This window comes from Talpa europaea (genome assembly GCF_964194135.1).
Source record: "Talpa europaea genome assembly, chromosome: 10".
In the NCBI taxonomy this organism is placed as follows: Eukaryota; Metazoa; Chordata; class Mammalia; order Eulipotyphla; family Talpidae; genus Talpa; species Talpa europaea.
Genome location: NC_140077.1, coordinates 117,379,703 through 117,396,447, shown reverse-complemented (window position 1 = coordinate 117,396,447; position 16,745 = coordinate 117,379,703). Strand labels below are relative to the sequence as shown.

Here is a 16,745-nt window from a genome sequence, read left to right as displayed (position 1 = left end):
CACAACTAAGACATGAAAATGCAATGAAGTAAGAAAAAAGTACATTGAAAAGATTTTTTAAAGACCTCCCGGTGGCCTAGGGGCCGAGTCTCAGGCTGTCATGCTGAGCCCTGAGTACAATCCCCAGCCAGGGAGCTACCCACACGGCGCAGCAGACCTCGCTGTCCCCGCCGCTCCCCTCAGCAGTGGGTTTCAGTGGATCCGCCTGTTCTGCTCCCCACTGTCTCTGGGGAGTCCTTTAACCCCCGCATAAATGGCCTGCACCCCAGTTCATTTACGTAAAAATAAAATCTTAAAAAAAAAAAACTTGTAGAAAGACATGAAAATGCTTTCCCTTCACGGAGAGATTAGTAAAACAAAAAATAAAACTGCTAAGTTTCCCCGCGCAGGACAGTCTGGGTAGGAGAGTGACTGGCATCTGCTGGAAGGGACACGTTCAGCGCGTGGGTCATCACCCAGGATAAAGTTGATGTGACTCCTCCGAGAACAACAATACAGTCAGAAAATTAAAACGCAATCAAGGCGTTCCTGGCCACGCTTCCAAGGCTGACGCCCTTCGCTGCCTCAACGTCCCAGGGCTGTCTGCGCCGAGCCGGCGGCTCCTGGGCCTCCGCGGCGCTGCGTGTTGCTGCCGCCGGCCTGGGGCGCCCGTGAGCAGCGCACCCCGTTAGAATGTTGAGCACACGTCCCCGGCTTCACGCTAGGGATTTTGCGCGTTGTCCACGCATATCTTTCGTCCATTTTCCTAGTAGGTTGTCACTGCTTATTAACGCTGCAATTTATGTTGCACGTTTTCCTCTCGCTGCCTTAGGGGAAAACCTCCAAGACAGCAGGGGCTGCTCCCCTCCACCGCGCCGCCCCCTCCCAGAGATCCCGCGCCACGGCTGGCTGCGGGGACCCCCTGCCGCATCCGGGCGCCCCGCCCTGGGCTGTGGACCCGGCCTCTCTCGGGACGTGCTTCCCACACGCCGCGCCCGGCGTCTGCTCCCGCAGCGGGGAGACGGCGCTGCCGGCCCCCACCTGCGTCCCGGCTGCCGGCCGTGCTGCCGGCCCTCGGGCCAGTTTGCCTCATTGGCCCCAGCTGCCCCCAGCGCCCCGCGTCCGCGGGTATTTGTTCCCGGGAAGCGCCTCTTGGCGGGGGCCTGTCTTCTCTGGTCCTCTGGCGCTTTTCAAGAGCTCCGAGTCGGTGCCGGTAGGGGAATGAGGCGCAAGCCAGGCTTTTCCTGCCCCTGGCCATTAGCGTCCATGGCCAGCGCCTGCCTGAGCGCGGGGACACCTGGCCCGACAGCCGCGTGCGCGGGGAGGAGGCTGGTCTGTCCCCCGCTCCAGCGTTCAAGGCCGCAAGGAGCTACCCAAGGCCCCAAAATGAGCTGCTCTTCCGCGAGGACAGACGGTGACGCTGCCGGCCTGGCCCTGGCCCTGCCTGGCCCTGGCCCTGCCTGGCCCTGCCAACATCTTCGTTCCTTCCCGCTGCCGCTCCCGCGCCAGCTCCGCCTCCCACTCAGCAGCCCCCCCCCGCCCCCCGCCTCATCAGGGGTTTTAGTGGCAAACACCAGAGCCCGATCAGCTCACGCAGAGCCGGCAGGTCAGGGCCTGAGCTCACCGGGCCTCAGCGGGTCTGGAGGTAGGGGCTGCGCTGGAGGATCCACCGAGTCCCGGGTCGGGGCTGCCCCGCGGCTCACCAGGAATCCAGGGGCACTGTGCCCCCTGCGCCCGCCAGCTCTGCCCCTCCCGGGAGGCCTGGGGGTGGGAGCCTGCAGGGAGGGGCTGGTCCTCGGGTCCTCCTTCCCCTCCGGCCTCCTGCAGCGCAGCCCCGCCCACGGCCCACGGCCAGGGGACACCCCGCAGAGCCCGGCTCTGCTGCCTCAGCGGCCACGTCCATCCACAGACCGAGTCGGCCTCCCGCTTCTCCGCTGCCTCAGGAGCACCCAGGGGAGACTTGGCGCCCCCCGTTCTGTCCTCACAAGCTCCTGGGCCGCCTCCCTTCACACGCCGTTTACTTAAAGGACCTGGGTCATTTGCGTTCAGACGTAACGGCCCCCCCAGGGCCCTCCAGGGCCCCCCCGCAGCTGCCGACAGCGTGTCCTGCTCGGGGGATCGGCCACCTGGCCCGTGGCTCCCTGGAGCGAGCGAGTCTCATCCCCGCCGACTTCACGGCGGGACCCAGAGAGCAGCTTCCGCGGCACCCGAGGCTGCAGGGGTGAAAGGCTGCGGGACCGTGCCCTCCCGGCTCCAGGGCAGAGCCACCTCCAGAGGCGACCACCGCGTCCACCGGACCCTCAGGAGCAGACGCTGCTGTGCCCGGCGTCCCCCTGCGCCCTCCCACCCGGAGCCGGCCTGGGCCGCGTCCTCTGCGCAAGGCTGCGGTCAGCGGGCTGAACACGCCTGGCTCTGCCCCGACGTCCGGCCGACCCTGCCCACGCCTGGCCCCGGCCACGTCTCCAGGGAGCCCAGGATCCTCCCCGGGACCGGGGCGATGAGGCGACTCGCAGGCCCTCGTGTGGCTGCGCCCAGGGCTCGCAGGCCGGATCTGGCCCTGCGCTGGCTGGCGAGGGGCTCCTCTGACCAGCGATGCTCCCGGGACCCCTGCTGCGCTCGTGAAGGTAAGGGGAGGCCGGGGCGCTGGTCACCGCGTGGGTGGGAGGCCGGGAGCTTCCTCCGCTGCCGGGGGGGGGGCCGTGGCCAACCCCTGCCCTGCCCTACGCTCCCCGTCCCTGCGGCCCTCGGCCCTGTTGCTCCGGGGGTGGCTCGTCTCCTAAGTCGGCACCACCCCAGAAAGCTCCCTGGACCTGGGGTGGCCCCTGGATATTGCCCGGGTCAGGCCGGAAGCACAGGGAGGGGCTGAGGCTGGGGGGCTCTGCCAGCAGGCTTGGGGTGGGGGCGCCCTGGCCCTCAGGGGCCCTGCACACCTGCTGCTGCAGCCGCTGTGGGAGAGCCGGGGAGGGGACGGCCCCGGGGGCCTGCAGTGGGGCTGTGGCCGCGCCACTGGGCGACACTGCGGCCCCTCAGAACGGGACCCCCCACCTTGGGGTGTTTATCCACGCGGACGCCGGGGTCTGAGGGGGCCGCACGGGCTCCCTGTGGCCCCGGAGAGGGCGTGTCGAGGACGAGCAGGAGGGGCTGGCATCGCAGCTCCAGGGAGGCCCTCGCACCCCAAGACAAGGCGAGTGCACTGAGGGGAGCGGACGGGAGGGCTCTGCCCGTCCTTGAGGCCTGGGGGGCGAGCGGGGCGGATGGGCAAAGGCTGGGCTCACGAGCTGTGTTGACAGCAAGGGCCGGTCCCCGCGGAGGACAGGCTCCTGGGGTGCCCTCCCGAGCCGGGGGGACTGGCCCGGCCCGCCCTCAGGGTCCTGGTGGTTGTGGGTCAGCAAAGCCGGGGAGACGGCGCCGGGAGAGGGGCCTCGGACACCCTGGCCCCACGCCGGCTTCCGTTTCCTCCGCCAAACAAGCCCGAGAAACGCGTGCAGCGCGGGGAGGCCGTTTACTCGGATTAGTGTTCACAACTTCCAGTGGGAAACGCCCGGGAGGCTCGGAGCGTCGCACAGGGCAGCCCGCTGGCCCCGCAAGGCCGGGGCGCCCCGGGACCGCGGCGGGTGGGTGGGGCGCACAGCCCCGGGAGCGAGGCCCGGCCTGGCCTGGCGGAGCGGTCCCGACGGCCAAGCGGGCACAGCCCGGGCGGGCCTCCCTCCTGGGCGGCGGCTCCTCGCGCTGGTTTGCCTCCCGCGTCGAAGGACCAAAAACCGCGGACCGCGGTAACGAGCAGCGGCCGCGGGTGTCGGGGTGGACCCTTCCTGGCACCTGCAAGCGAGGTCGGCGACCCCCCAGGAGAGGGGCCGAGAGCAGCAAACCCGCGTAGTCATCTCGGCCCCGGTCCTGGTACTCGCACTGCCTGGGGCCCCGGGTCTTGGGGGCACCGGGCTGGAGTCAGGGCTGGCGCTGGGCCGAGGGGGCTGATGGGAACTTTCCATTTCATGAGGAAACATGATCATAAATTGCAAATTAAAATAAAAGGCAAGGGGGTGTCTTTAAACAAAAGCAGCCTCCAGCCAGGCGAGCACGGTGCAGACCCCTAGAAAGGCCGTACCGCCCACCCGTGTCCGCCTGCGAGGAGGGGCTGCTGGGCTCGGGGCCCCCTCACCCCTGACCCTCCCGCACCCCGTTACAGGAGTGGGGTCACTCTCCTCAGGGAGGAAGTCCTGGGGTGCTCTCTGTTCGTCCTGCTGGTCCTTGGCGGGCCCGCGCTGGTGCTCAGGTGCGGCCAGGCCTGACAGCTGCGTGTGTGCGGGGGCACCTCAGCTGGGCGGCTCCTGCGGCGCCCCCCGCCTGGCGGAGAAGGCCACGAGCCTGCGGTAGACGGCGGCCAGCAGCGCGAGGGCCAGCGCCACCACGGCACACACGAGGCTGAAGGCCCAGCGCGGGCCCCAGGCGGTGTAGGCCTGGCTGATGAACACGGGCCCCAGGATCCGCGCCCCGCTGCCGGCGGCCGTCAGCCAGCCCATGTACACGCCCTGCGGGCAACAGATGGGTCAGCGGGCCGCTTGGGCCAGGCCACTGAGGGCAGGCTCACGGGCCATGCTCCGGTCTTTTAAAAAAATGAGACGGAAATGCCCCCCTATAAATACAGCAAACGATGCAGAATAAACATGCGTGTCGGCGTTAGTAATCAAGGGGGGCATGGGACAGACCTAGCGTCTGCGGACCCTGAGCGCAGCGTAAAGCAGCAGTGGCCTCGGGCAGACGCCTGGCGCTCACAGCAGGCCATGCAGGTTCCGGGCGTCCCCGTGTGGCTCTGCCCCAGCTAGCCAGCGTGACCCCCCACTAGCCAGCATGTCCCCTCGCTAGCCAGGTGCACCCCAGTTAGCCAGCATGAGACTGACACTCAGCACGTTCAGTGGCCGAGAAGGCCGGAGCCCAGCATGGCCGACTGGCCGCCTCGCCCAGAAAACCAACAGCCTTTGTAACATGGGGGGGGTGGGGGCAGCAAAGAAGTGCGCGTCAGGGGCACTCCCTGGGGCCGCGGCCGGGTGACCACTCACCTGCGGCTCTGGTCCCAGGATCTTGGAGTACAGCGAGTAGGACATCACATTGCAGGCCGGGTAGCCCATCCCCACGAGCAGCACCGAGGCCAGGAACTGGGCCAGGTGGACCGCGGGGGTGTAGAGGCACCAGGCCTGCTGGATCGGGCACCCCGTGGGCTCCTCGCTGTGGTCTTCCCTGGGAGCCTTCCAGAGAGGGAGGACAACCTCCCCGAACGTGGTGTTGGGGACAGTGTTGTTATGCAAATCTGTGAGACACGGAGTGCGGTGTCACCTGCCGCCGGGCGCATGCGGCGCCAGCTCACAGAACGGGGCTGGTACCTTGCCACTGGATCCGGGGGAGCCGATGCCCCCAGGGCAACAAGACGAAGAAGCCGGCCCAGACGGTGGCCAGTCCGCCCAGCAGGATCGCGCGCTCGCCCACCCTGGAACAGAAGCAGGGGTCCCATGGGGAGCCTCACACGGCAAAGCCGCGGGTCAGCTACGGGCCGGAAGACCGACCATAAAGAAACTGTCTTGAGAGGCTGACTGAGAAATCTGGGAAGACTGTAAACAGGAAGGGCATTTCCATGCATAGAAAAATAGGTGATGGGGACGCAGTCTGAGACCTGTGATGAATGTGTCTCTGAGGCCTCAGACATTTAAAAAATAAATAAATAAAAAAAATAAAAAAAAAAACAAAAAAACAAACAAACAAAAAAAAAGAAACTGTCTTGACCCTGCAGTGACGTGTCAGCCGATACGGACGCTGACCACAGTCTCCCACTAAGTGGAACCCGGACCCCTGAAAACCGCGCGGGCATCGGTGGGGAGCGCACGGCGCGAGCACACAGGCGCGCCTGGAGCGGGCTCGGGGGCCGACGGCGAGGCAGAGCAGACCAGGGCCTGGGCTCAGCCGAACGCACCTGAGAAGAGCTTTAAAGATTTCACCGGCCCGGTTCATTCCCAACGTTAGTTCTTTCAAGTTTCGCTTTAAACGGGCTTGAGCGTTCACGTTAAAAAACAGGCTTGAACTGAAGCCCAAGACGCATCACTCACTTTTTGGAAAGAAATCTGACCCCCAGGAACACGATCACTGCCTCGACGCCCAGGGCGGCCAGCGTGATCCCGTCATACAGCACGGCCTGCTCCCGCGTCCAGGCGAACATGTCCATCGTCAGCGGGGTGAGGATGCTGGGGAGGGGGGTCCTCTTTTATTATCCCTGTGCGAGTCGCGCCGTCCTGACTTAGGGTGAAGCAGGAGCTGTGTGACCCAGCAGTGACAGCCGCGACGGCCTGCGCGTCACGTCACAAGCTCTGCTGGACTGATTTCTTCCGCACGTCCCTTTGGGCTTTAGACGGGAGACGGGCAGGACACAGGTGGGAGGGGACACGGTCACCCACACACCAGCGGCTCCGGCAGCCGCTGCCCCCGTGCCCTCTCCGGCCTCCGCAGAGCCCCTGCTGGGGCCGTGTGCACACCGAGCCCCGCGGGCACAGCAGGGAGCCGCGGCCCAAAGGCTTTACGGCTGCATTTGCCAGCAGGCTCCGAGGAAGGGGGAGGCCGCGCGGCGACTCCTGCACACGGGAGTGAGGAAGGCCACGGACGACAGCGGCGTGACCACCCTCGAGCCGGAAGGCATCAGGTTCACAGGCTCCACGCCGACAAGGAAACAGGCTTCCCAGGAAGCTGCGAGAACACCCACCTGCCGCCCCTTCTAGGAAAAGGGCTCTGGGAGTTCCGAGAGGCGGAGGAGGAGACTCACGTCTCGAAGAGGGCGAATATGAAGAGAACCACGAAGAACAGGACGTTGGTGGCCACGACGGCGAGATGGTCAGGGCCCCCGCGGGCACTGGCCACGTCGGCACCTGCGCGGGAGCAGGACAGGCACGTCACCCACACGCCCCGCCGCCCCTGAGACGCGGCGTCACGGAGACACTGACCGCTCGGCCCTTGGCAACTCCCAACGGCCTCTCAGAGTAAACTCGGCCCCGGTTCCGTGACCGCGGGACGTTCTCCCGCCCGGACAGAGGAGCGTGGATGGGCCAGACTCTGCCTGGTGACACAACCGGAGACATTTGCTTTAAACCTCAGTCGCAGGTTTTTCTACCCAAATATTACATTCGCAGCTGTTTATGCATCTGTTCCCAGCCCTACGATTCACTTCAGTGATACATAATTTGAATTTCAAGTTAGGATTAAATATCCTTGTTATTACCAATTTTTAAACCCCTTTTAAAAGTCTACACTATCATTTCCACCTGGCAAGGAAACACGTTACAGAGGCCCGGCGGGCGCTGCTGGCCTTCCAGAGCGGAGGCGCGAGCGCCTGACGGACGCTGAGCGCAGGCCCGGAGCCACACTCGCGCAGTGAGCCGGGACCCCACTGAAGAGCGCGCAGCCACACACGCGCAGGTTGGCCAGCTGGGGCCCAGCACGCTCACTGTGCCCTGGGGGGGTCTTGGGGTCCGAGCCCTACTTCCCTGGGGTGCTGAGGCCTGCAGGCGCTCTGGGCCCCACGTTGCGCCCTCCCTCCAGCGGGAAGGGCCGCGGCTCCGCACCTGGACAGGCAGCACCGGGCTGGGCCCTTTCTAGTCCCAGCTGCTCTTGCAGGGTGGGCTCAGGGCCTGTCCACGCAGACACACTCAACCCTCCACGCCTGGAAGCCAGGGCTCACTGCTCCGCCTCCGCCCAGGGCCGGCTGAGAGAGGCCGACCTGAACCGGACGGGCCAGAAACGCGCCCAGTCATCAGGGCCTGAGGACCCGGACCCTAACCCTCCGGAACACCCCGTTCCCCTATCTGTGACCAAAATTAGGATCCCGTCCCCGGTAACATCTTTAACAGGAAAAGTCCTGACACGTTTCATCTCTTTGCTGAAACTTAAATTTCATAGAAATTTCTTTGAAGCACCCAGAAATCTTCAGGAAAACACAGACCTGTCCTTTCTAAATCAGCACCTGCGCCAGAGCCTGACGACACAGAGGTGCCCCACCGTGTGCCTGGCACAGCCGCCCGCCTGCCCCCCAGCCCTCGACCATGCACCACACCCCTGGCCGTGGGGCACGGGGTCTGTGTGCCCTCCGAGGGCGGCGCCCAGGCCAGCAGCCCCGCTCGGCGCAGCTTGTCACAGTGGGGAGTCCGGGGTCTCACCAGACTTTGCAAGATTTAGTGAACGAAATGCCAGAAACCCAGTTAAATTCGAATTTGAGATGAACAGTAACTCTATGTATACGACACGCAGCACTAAATTCACGTGTATTTCATGAACTGTTTAGGTCATATTTACATTAAAGAACAATTTTTTGTTTATCTAAAATCCAATTTAACTGGGTGGGACGTATTTCTATTGAAGGATTCAACCGCACCCGGCATCGTGCGTGCGTCCTGGCAGCCTTCCTGGCCGGGTCAGAGTCAGGGCCTGCACCTAGGGCTCCAGGCTCCCAGCACAGCCGCCCTGAGCGCTGGTGTGGGGTCATCCCCCCTCCTTCTCCCCCCAACCCCCACCTTGCCCTTCTCACCCCCTTCACACAGGCCCTTTCGGTCAGCACCCCCCTCTACCCCCCAGGATGGTATCCTCCACCCGCCGCCCGCACGTCCTCGCTGCTCGGTCTTGCGTTTTGAAGAGCCATCCCACCCTGCCCTGCGGTCCACCCAGCCCGCCCCGTCCCTCTGTTTCCCCCCGCGACGCCCACGTCTGTGGCTCCAGCACCAGCGTCACCAGGGCCTCTGGGACGTTCCGGCTGTTCCGTGCAGCAGTTTCACCAGCTCCGTCCAGGCGGGAAACAAAGCACCTCCTCGCCAATGTCCCTCCTAAATTCTCCTCTCTCTCACCCTCTGGAAGCAACAGCTGCAGACACCAGCAGCTCCCGCCACTACTCCCTGCTCCCTGCCCATTCTGTCAAGAATCTTCCTCCTCCCCTCAGAACACCTGCCCACCCGCTCAGCTGCGGCTGCTGCTGGTCAGGCCTGGACAGCACACCTGGGTCCCGTTGTGGCTCTGCCCTCACGCCCCCGCCATCCCCCCCCCCAACTTGACCGTCCACTTCTCTTGTGAAAATGAAATACAACAGCTAGGGAAGTACTTGGTGAATAACACCGAGCGTGTCCCACGGCTTTACAGACCGGGGTGGGGGGGTGGGGGGGTGAGAGGACTGAGGTGTCCTTCGGCTGGGGGGGCGCTGGGGCAGGGGGCGGGGGGACGTGGGCTAGAACCTGGTCACCCGCTTGGTGAGCGGGGGGGCCCCCCCCACCAGGCAGCTGCTGAGTCGGAGGAAGGTCACAGGGGGGAAATGCACATTTGCCAAAGGAACGGAAACTGAGCAGAGAAACCACCCCGATTCCCATGATTAAGGGAACAAAGAACTTCTTGAAACACAAAGGCACATCTGGCAGCAAAGCCAGCGAGATCAGCCCCAGGAGCTGCAGGGCTCAGGATGCCGGCTCTTTAGAAACCCCATGAAGCGGTTTCTAGCGGCGGCTTGAACCTCTGGGCCCTGCGCTCCGACCTGCTGACACGCCTTCCAGAAAGAATCAACCCGGAGAACTTTCAGCTCTGAAGATCTTCCCTCCGCCCACTGCACTGTCCTCGTGGCGGACACCACGGACATTGGGAACACGGGGTAAGAGAGAGTGATGTAGCCAAACAGGCCAGCGGTACCTTCTTCAGAGTTAATGCTCTTATACTGTCGTCCTGATTCATCCACTCGGTGCTCTCTTGAAAAGAAAAACACAAACGTAGCCACAAAAGGTTTACTGTAATAAATAAATGACTTAAATTTATCCCTCATCTTCCATCCTTTCACATTCTGACATAGTTTCTTTTACTGGTTTCTAAGTAATAAGATGAAACAAAAAAACCCTCAGTTCAGTAAAAAGCACATGATGCACCTTATTCAGCACTTGACGTTCCAGCGACTACGCGCTCCGCCCGCCGATGAAGCGCCCCAGAGAAGGACAAAGCAACAAAACTCCCATGGCTTTATCAAGTCCTTCTAGCACGCAGGCAGCGAGAGACGTTCACCGCCAGTAACCTATGCGTGTCCGGTTGGCACTGATGCATCTGCTCGGTGTTGCCCGCTGCCACCCTCTGCTACACGCCAGCCAGTGCATCCGGACTAACCTCAGTCTTCAAAGACCTTGTACCTGCTCTCAATTCTCAGATGGCCACTGCTCGGCCCGGTACTACGTGAACATGTACAGGCGTGAAAACCAAATAAAGGCTTTGAAAAACACTATCCCCCAATAAGGAGATAATAATGCTTAGTTAATTTCACAACCTAAAACGTGGCTTTTTCATCTCAATCTGGTTACCTTAATACAGTAAGGATCAGAATAATATTTATAACTCCCAGGAAGGCACTGAGCAAAACCGGGGCTGTATACATGTTTATCTGCAGCTTGATGGCATCCCAGGTCACGCCTCTCTCTCCGATGAGCGCGAAGCAAGTCTGAAAAACTGGACAAGACGAAAGGTACAAGGGTGAGCCGCTCGGGAGGCGCAGACAACTGGGGCAGACACTGAGCAGTAACTGGAGTCACCGTCCACACCCCACATCAAGAAAACTGGTTTGGGAAAACCAAGAAAATTCACTGGTTCTGTTCAAAGCATGGCCATGCATCCTGCACCCACAGCCACGGTACTGAGGCTTCCTGCGATGGCGTGACCAGCACCCAGCGAGGAATTAGCATCTGAGGGAGACGGCGACGGAAGAACGGTCTCAGAGCACCGGCGCGCACGGCCCACAGGCAGGCTCAGGCCCTGGCAGGGCCTGCTTTTCGACAAAACATCTCCCAGGAAATTTAAATCATGCGACTTCTTCCAGAAATAAATTTTAAAACTTTCATCAATTTCGATGTAAGAAAGGAAGAGCCACAGCCCGCGCCGGCGACGCAGGACAGTCACAGGGTCTGCGCACGGGTCAGGCCGGGAGCCGCTGCTCTGCTCTCCTGGTCCCCGCCCCCCGCCGCCTGGCCCTGCCAGTGCCGCACATGTCCTGGGGAGGGCCCAGCTGCCGCCGCGCTGCCCGGAAGAGCAGCACCGGGCACCCACAGGCCTCTGCGCTGGTCAATGGTTGCCCTGGGACATGGGGCCTAATCGCCTCAGACCCTTGCTCACTCATCCGTACAGAACGTCTAAGTGAATCTGTCTTCCCAGTGCTGCTCGCAGCCCGGGTGCTTCCTGAGCACCTTGGCCTAGACCGCGCTGTCTGGGTGTCCAGAGCTGTTGGCCGTGGGGGAGGAGGCCGGAGGCCGCTGCTGGGCAGGCGAGTGCAGTCAGTCAGCCCCGCCCGGCGCACACCCGCTGAGGACGCAGAGCTGCCTCAGACCGGTGGCTCCGGCCAGGGCAAAGCCTGGCCTCCTCTCCCTTTCCCTTCAGCTCTGACGCTTCATGCTCGGACTTCACTCAGCACCTGAGCCTCACACGTCCCCCAGTCGGGCGATGGCAGGAGCACCCACCTGGGCCCAGGATGAAGCCCAGCGCCTGGCACGCGCTGGTGTTGGCCATGGAGCTGGTCCGTTCCTGCAGGGAAGTGGCGCCGGCAATGTAGGAGCGGACCACGGCGACGTTGCCTAAGAGACAGTAGCCCAGAGTGAAAGGAGGCGCCCTCGGGTGGAGAACGTGAACCTGGGCTTACAACGGGAGAGTCGGAGCAGCGTCACCACTTCCTCCACGACATGCACGGCTCATTAGCATGTGCGGCGTCGAGAGGGACTTCCCCGACGTGGACAGTGAAGGACCCGCGCGTTGGGCCTGAGAAGGCACTGAGAGGCCAGCGCCTCGACTGCCAGGGCTGTTTTTAACCGGTGTGCGTGCTTGCTCTGCAGAGTAGACAGAAGCCCGCTCATCATTCAAAACGTGTCCCGAGTTCTCCCAAGAGACTCTTCCAGGAGTCACAGAACGTTTTAAAAAGACATAAACCGTCTCTAACTACAAAAGGTTTGCTGCAGGGGGTGTAAAGGATGAAAACCTGTACCAAGCGCCAGAGACACGCTGGGCGCGCGGAGGGCCGTGGGAGCCTGAGTTCACATGGAGAGGCAGTGCTTGGCCTGACCCTGAAGGGGGGACGGGGGACAGGAGGGCCGCAGGGGGCGAGCCTCACGGGAGAGGCCGGGCGACGGCGTGGGTTTGGTAGCAGGCGTGAGCCATGCATGGAGCTGTGGGCGTGAGGCTGAGGGCCAGGGGCCTTCGGGCGGGCACAGCCCCCTTACCTGCGCCGAAGCCCACCAGCGCGCGGGCCGCCAGCATGTAGTACTTGTTGTGCGACGTGGGCAGGTGCACGTAGGCGTAGAGGCAGTTGGCCGCCACCGCGATGATGATGGAGACCGTGAGAGGCTCTCTCCTCGGCCTGTGATTCGACCACAGACCAAATAGAGGCGAAGCCACCATCTGGCCAAGACTGAAGGAAGCAATCACCCAGCCCAGGAAGCCCGCGTCGGCTGTCCGGTCAATCTGCAGAGAGAGGGGCCGGCTTGGGGGGCGGGGAAGGGAAGGGCCAGCTTGAGGGGCTGGCAGCCGGGCACAAGCTCCCTTGAGAAAGGTAGCTGGGGACTCGGGCTACAGGGCTGCTTCCTTCCTGCCAGGCCCCGGTCCCGGGCAGCAGCCCTGCATCCACTGTGCAGGACTGGGGGGTGTGGCCCTATTTGCTGCCATGGCAGGCGTTTCTCTAGCATACTGTTCTGCTCTGCAAAGTGAAGTGCTTTGCTTATAAGACTCTTTTCAGGAAGCATCTCAAGTTACTCCAGTAAAGCTGCAGTCACAGCACGGCCGAGAGGCTCCCCGGGACACTCGGCACACAAGGGTCACGGTTACAGCTACCTCGGAAGGACGCACGGGGGCACAAACCTTCTGGAGATACGGCCATATGGACATGATCACGATGGAAAACCCTGCGAAAAGGCAGACTGGTTACTCACACTCGCCACCACTTCGGGGTAAGCACAGACACACGTATTCACCCACAGCCTGGCTTGAAAGTAACCACCTGCGCCTACAGCTTGATGTTCACAAGCGCCTAACTTATTAAGCAACAGGTTTTCTTTAACAAAAAGACAATAAATACTAAAGGCTAGGAAAGAACGTGTAGCTATTGTCCCTGACATCAATGAATACAAAAAGCAGGGAGCAACTTCGCACTCACAGGCCCACACGCGACGGAACTGACTGGCAGTTTCGTTAAGCTCTGCGTGCAGAACGAACGGGAAGGGGCCCTGTGGTGGCAGAGGCTTCTCACCCATTGGTCGGGAAAGGAAACGGACCACGGGGAAGACTCGGGAGGAGAGGACCCCCGGGGGGCAGCAGCTGACCAGATGCAGGGCCTCTGGGGCGGCTGGACCGCACGAGGCAGTGTCTGCTCCCTGCTGGCCGGCTGGCCTCTTGCCCACTGCCAAGTGCGCGCCAAGCCACTCGTCAGCGCTGACTGCGGCACAGCCTACCCGGATTCTGTCACTTATTTAAAAAAAAAAACAAAACACAACCCTAAGCTATAACTGGGATCCACCTGAAGTGCACAGTTCATGGCCTTCGGCGTGATCAGGCACAGGCGGCACCGTCGGCGCCTCCAGAGCGTTGCAGTCCCAGCCTGGACTCCGCGCGCCTCCAAGCCGGCCCTAAACAGCCCCGAACCTACTCCCTGTCCCCACAGATGCTCCTGTTCTGGACGACATGGACAGAACCGAATTACGCGGGGTCTTCTGTGTCTGGCTTCCTGCTTAGCGCAGCGCTTTCGCGGTCCAGCCACGACGACACCTGCTTCAAGCCTCCCCTCCTTCCGGCAGGCCGACTCGAAACAGAATTTCACTAGGCCTCGCCGACGCCACGGCCGCCGGGCCTCCGGCATCCTGCAGCCACAGTCCCCCAGACTCCACTGTGGGGAGCCCCCGCAAGGGGGACCCCACCCTGGGGGAGCCACCGTGTTCTTCCGCAGCTGTGTGCCACATAAACACGTTCACATCAAATAAACGTGTTTTTCTCCTGTTCGTTGTCTTGTGTGAATTTTGCAGCCCTAGCTATGAAACTAAAAAGGCAGGGAAAGGTTTTCTTTCCTACAACATGCACAAGAGAACATCACTCGGCCTTCAGAATGGAAGTCTGACACGCGACCATGTGGCGAACCTGGAGGACATCGTGCCCAGGGAATAAACCGTCACAGAAAGGAAAGGATCGTGTGACGATTTAAACGGAGCCTCTACAAGAGTCAAATCTGCAGAAACGGAAAGCGAGAGGGTGGCTGCGGGCACCGGGGAGCAGGAAGCAGGAGCTCTTGTTTCCTGGGGACAGAGCTTCAGTTTTGCAACATTAAAAAGTTCTGGAGACTGATGACACAACCAGGCAGGTAAACTCAACACTGACCAAAAAATAATTAAAAAAAATAAATGACTTCAAAATACATGTGATCCGAAGGTTCAAAATCCTGCACGATTTCCAGCACTTACCTACACTGCTGAGGAACATGGTCAGGTACAAGACCCTGATGGACCGCCACCGGCTCCTGAAGTGCTCCGGGGTCTCGACCATGCCCCACTCTCTAGGCAGAAGGAAAACAGCGGGGTTCACTTCACGTGCCCATGACCCTGAGCCACAGCTTCCCGTCCTGAAGCCACCCAGACGATGGCCCAGAGAGGCCTCACACACACTGGCCTTTCCGAGGTCACCCACGACTGAGCGTCAGTTCTGGGAACTTGCATGGATCCTGGGTGCAGACCCGGGGCCTGGGGGACATCTTTTTCCAAGTGTGAGGTGACCGGGAGGGATAGGCAGGGAAGGAAGAAGAGAAAGACCCTTTACTGGATGATGTGACAGGCGCGCTCGGTCCTGGCCGAGCCCGCCCCTCGCAGAGCCAGCCCTTCCCGCCTGCAGCGCGCCCCGGAGCAGCCGAGCCCAGAGTCTGCACTTTGCGTCCCTGCGCTGAAACTTGAAATACAGAATACGGATAATTATGCCCCATTCGGGCCACGGCTCTGGATGCTGGAATCAGTGTCGGCACTGGGTTAGGATCGTATGCATAAGACGCTACACATTTGAAAAATATGTATTTTTTCAAAAACATTTAATTACCTAAGTCTGAAAATTTGTGAATAACTATGCTGCTCGAACTTATCCAAGTTAGGGAGCAAGAAAAGAAGTAGCTGGAGTCTGAAAAGATGTTTGAGTGGCTTCAGCTTCATTTGGAACTTGGTCAAAAATCTCTCCTCGGGGACGGGCCGAAAGGCTGATGAGCGCAGAGCCTCCATGACAAGGCCCAGAGGGAGGGCCCAGCGCCTGCGCCCCCGCGGGAAAGGAGCCGCAGCGCCCTCCTTAGCCCGCACCTGCTCCTTGGGCCTCTGCACTGGAGCGGGTGTCCCCGCAGCGTCCACAGCCCTTGTGGCTGGGGGGTGGCCACCACCTACTCAGAAGGTCTCAGCCCACGAATCCAGGGGCTAGACGCTGAGCAGAACATGCAAGCTGGGCGGGAGAGGGAGACGCCAGGGAAGGGCTTTTGCTGGAGGACTTTAAAATTCTGTGCTGAGTCATCGAGCACGTCTCCGGAACCACTGGGAAAACTTAAGAACAGACGCACGTGCCGCTTGGAATGAGGACTGCACCAGTTGCTGGGAGGACAGCCATGCGGTCGGCTCCAGGGTGGCTTTGTTTCGGGGTAGGGGCTGTGGGCGCTGGGACGGTGTCAGGGCACATGGTATTCACTGTGTGGTGTCTTTAAACGTTTCTATGGATTTGACTTTTTAAAAAAAATACCTTTTCCTTCAGAAACTGCAACTTTGGTAAAAAAAAAATGTATCTCTCCACTTGCTGGCGAGCAGGCGCTTCAAGCCACTGCGCCCATCACGTTTGTTTACCGCGCGGCTGAGCCGAGTGGCGGCTGAGACTTGGCTTCCAGAGGCTGCTGTCCCGAGTCGGCGGAGCTCGAGAAGGGGCGCGCCTTCCACCACCACGCTGGGCTTTAGGGCCCACGACGGCCGCTTGGTTCTGGTATTTGTTCTCTGCTCGACATTCTCCTCAGTGCCGCTGTCAAGCCAAGGGTTTTATGCCTCAACCTTTCATTGCAAATACACGGCCTCCAAGGCAGCGCGCCTGACCAACGCGTGGCTTTCAAACTATGCGGAACACAGAACCCTCTGGGCTGAACTGGATCACCCACGTCAGGCAAAACCCAAGAGGAGAGAAAGCCGCAGTCAAGCTCTCGGCATGGAGGGTGGGCGCCAGCTAAGACGCCACATTCAGGGAGGGCAAAGGGAGCAAAGGTGCCGGCGCCAGGGCGCTGGGAAGCAAGACCGAGCTGGGAATGTTCCGGGGACACGTCCCATCAGACGGCTGTGAGACTCAGCCACTCTTCCTCCATCTTGTGTGTCACCGCCATCGCAGTATTTGCAGTTTTGCTTACTCAAGACCAAACAGCCTGCATTCCAAAGAGGGCTTAGGACCCCCACCCCACTCTGGTCTGATCGCAGACGGCCAGCCACAGCGGAGCCCAGTAATGGGTCTAACTGCCCATAAAATAGAACCGAGCAATGCAGGCCACTCATGGGGTGCAGGGGCCCCGACCTGAACGTCCGGGCTCTTGCCTGAAGCAGCTACTGAATGGCAGCCCCAGCTCAGTTTCAAGTGTCCTGTTGCGAGGATCAAACCCTGGCCCTGCCTGCTCGTGTGGCGGTTTGTACTGGGGGCCTCGCCTTGCTCGGGATGACGAGGGACCCTGTCTTCTGAGCCTACACAGCCCCGCGCACATCCTG

At 61.4% G+C, this 16,745-nt stretch overlaps 1 protein-coding gene across 4 annotated transcripts; it reads right to left on the bottom strand.

Annotated features, from left to right (window-relative positions):
* Positions 1-4,028: 4,028 nt before the first annotated feature.
* Positions 4,029-14,484, bottom strand: MFSD8 (major facilitator superfamily domain containing 8; the record flags this gene model as incomplete). Of its 4 annotated transcripts, none has more annotated exons than XM_084246005.1 (11): positions 4,029-4,508; positions 5,037-5,284; positions 5,358-5,461; positions 6,075-6,209; positions 6,782-6,884; positions 9,676-9,731; positions 10,329-10,535; positions 11,471-11,588; positions 12,228-12,468; positions 12,862-12,905; positions 14,451-14,484. In XM_084246005.1, the coding sequence occupies 11 exons, from the start codon at positions 14,467-14,469 to the stop codon at positions 4,293-4,295; spliced, it is 1,491 nt and encodes a 496-aa protein (XP_084102131.1). In that variant the 3' UTR covers positions 4,029-4,292. The 4 variants fall into 4 exon arrangements, with proteins under 4 accessions (XP_084102131.1, XP_084102129.1, XP_084102130.1 ...); XM_084246003.1 differs by having other exon boundaries at positions 10,329-10,473; positions 11,475-11,588; positions 14,451-14,469; XM_084246004.1 differs by lacking the exon at positions 10,329-10,535 and having other exon boundaries at positions 9,676-9,729; positions 11,475-11,588; positions 14,451-14,469.
* Between the last annotated feature and the right edge of the window lie 2,261 nt (positions 14,485-16,745).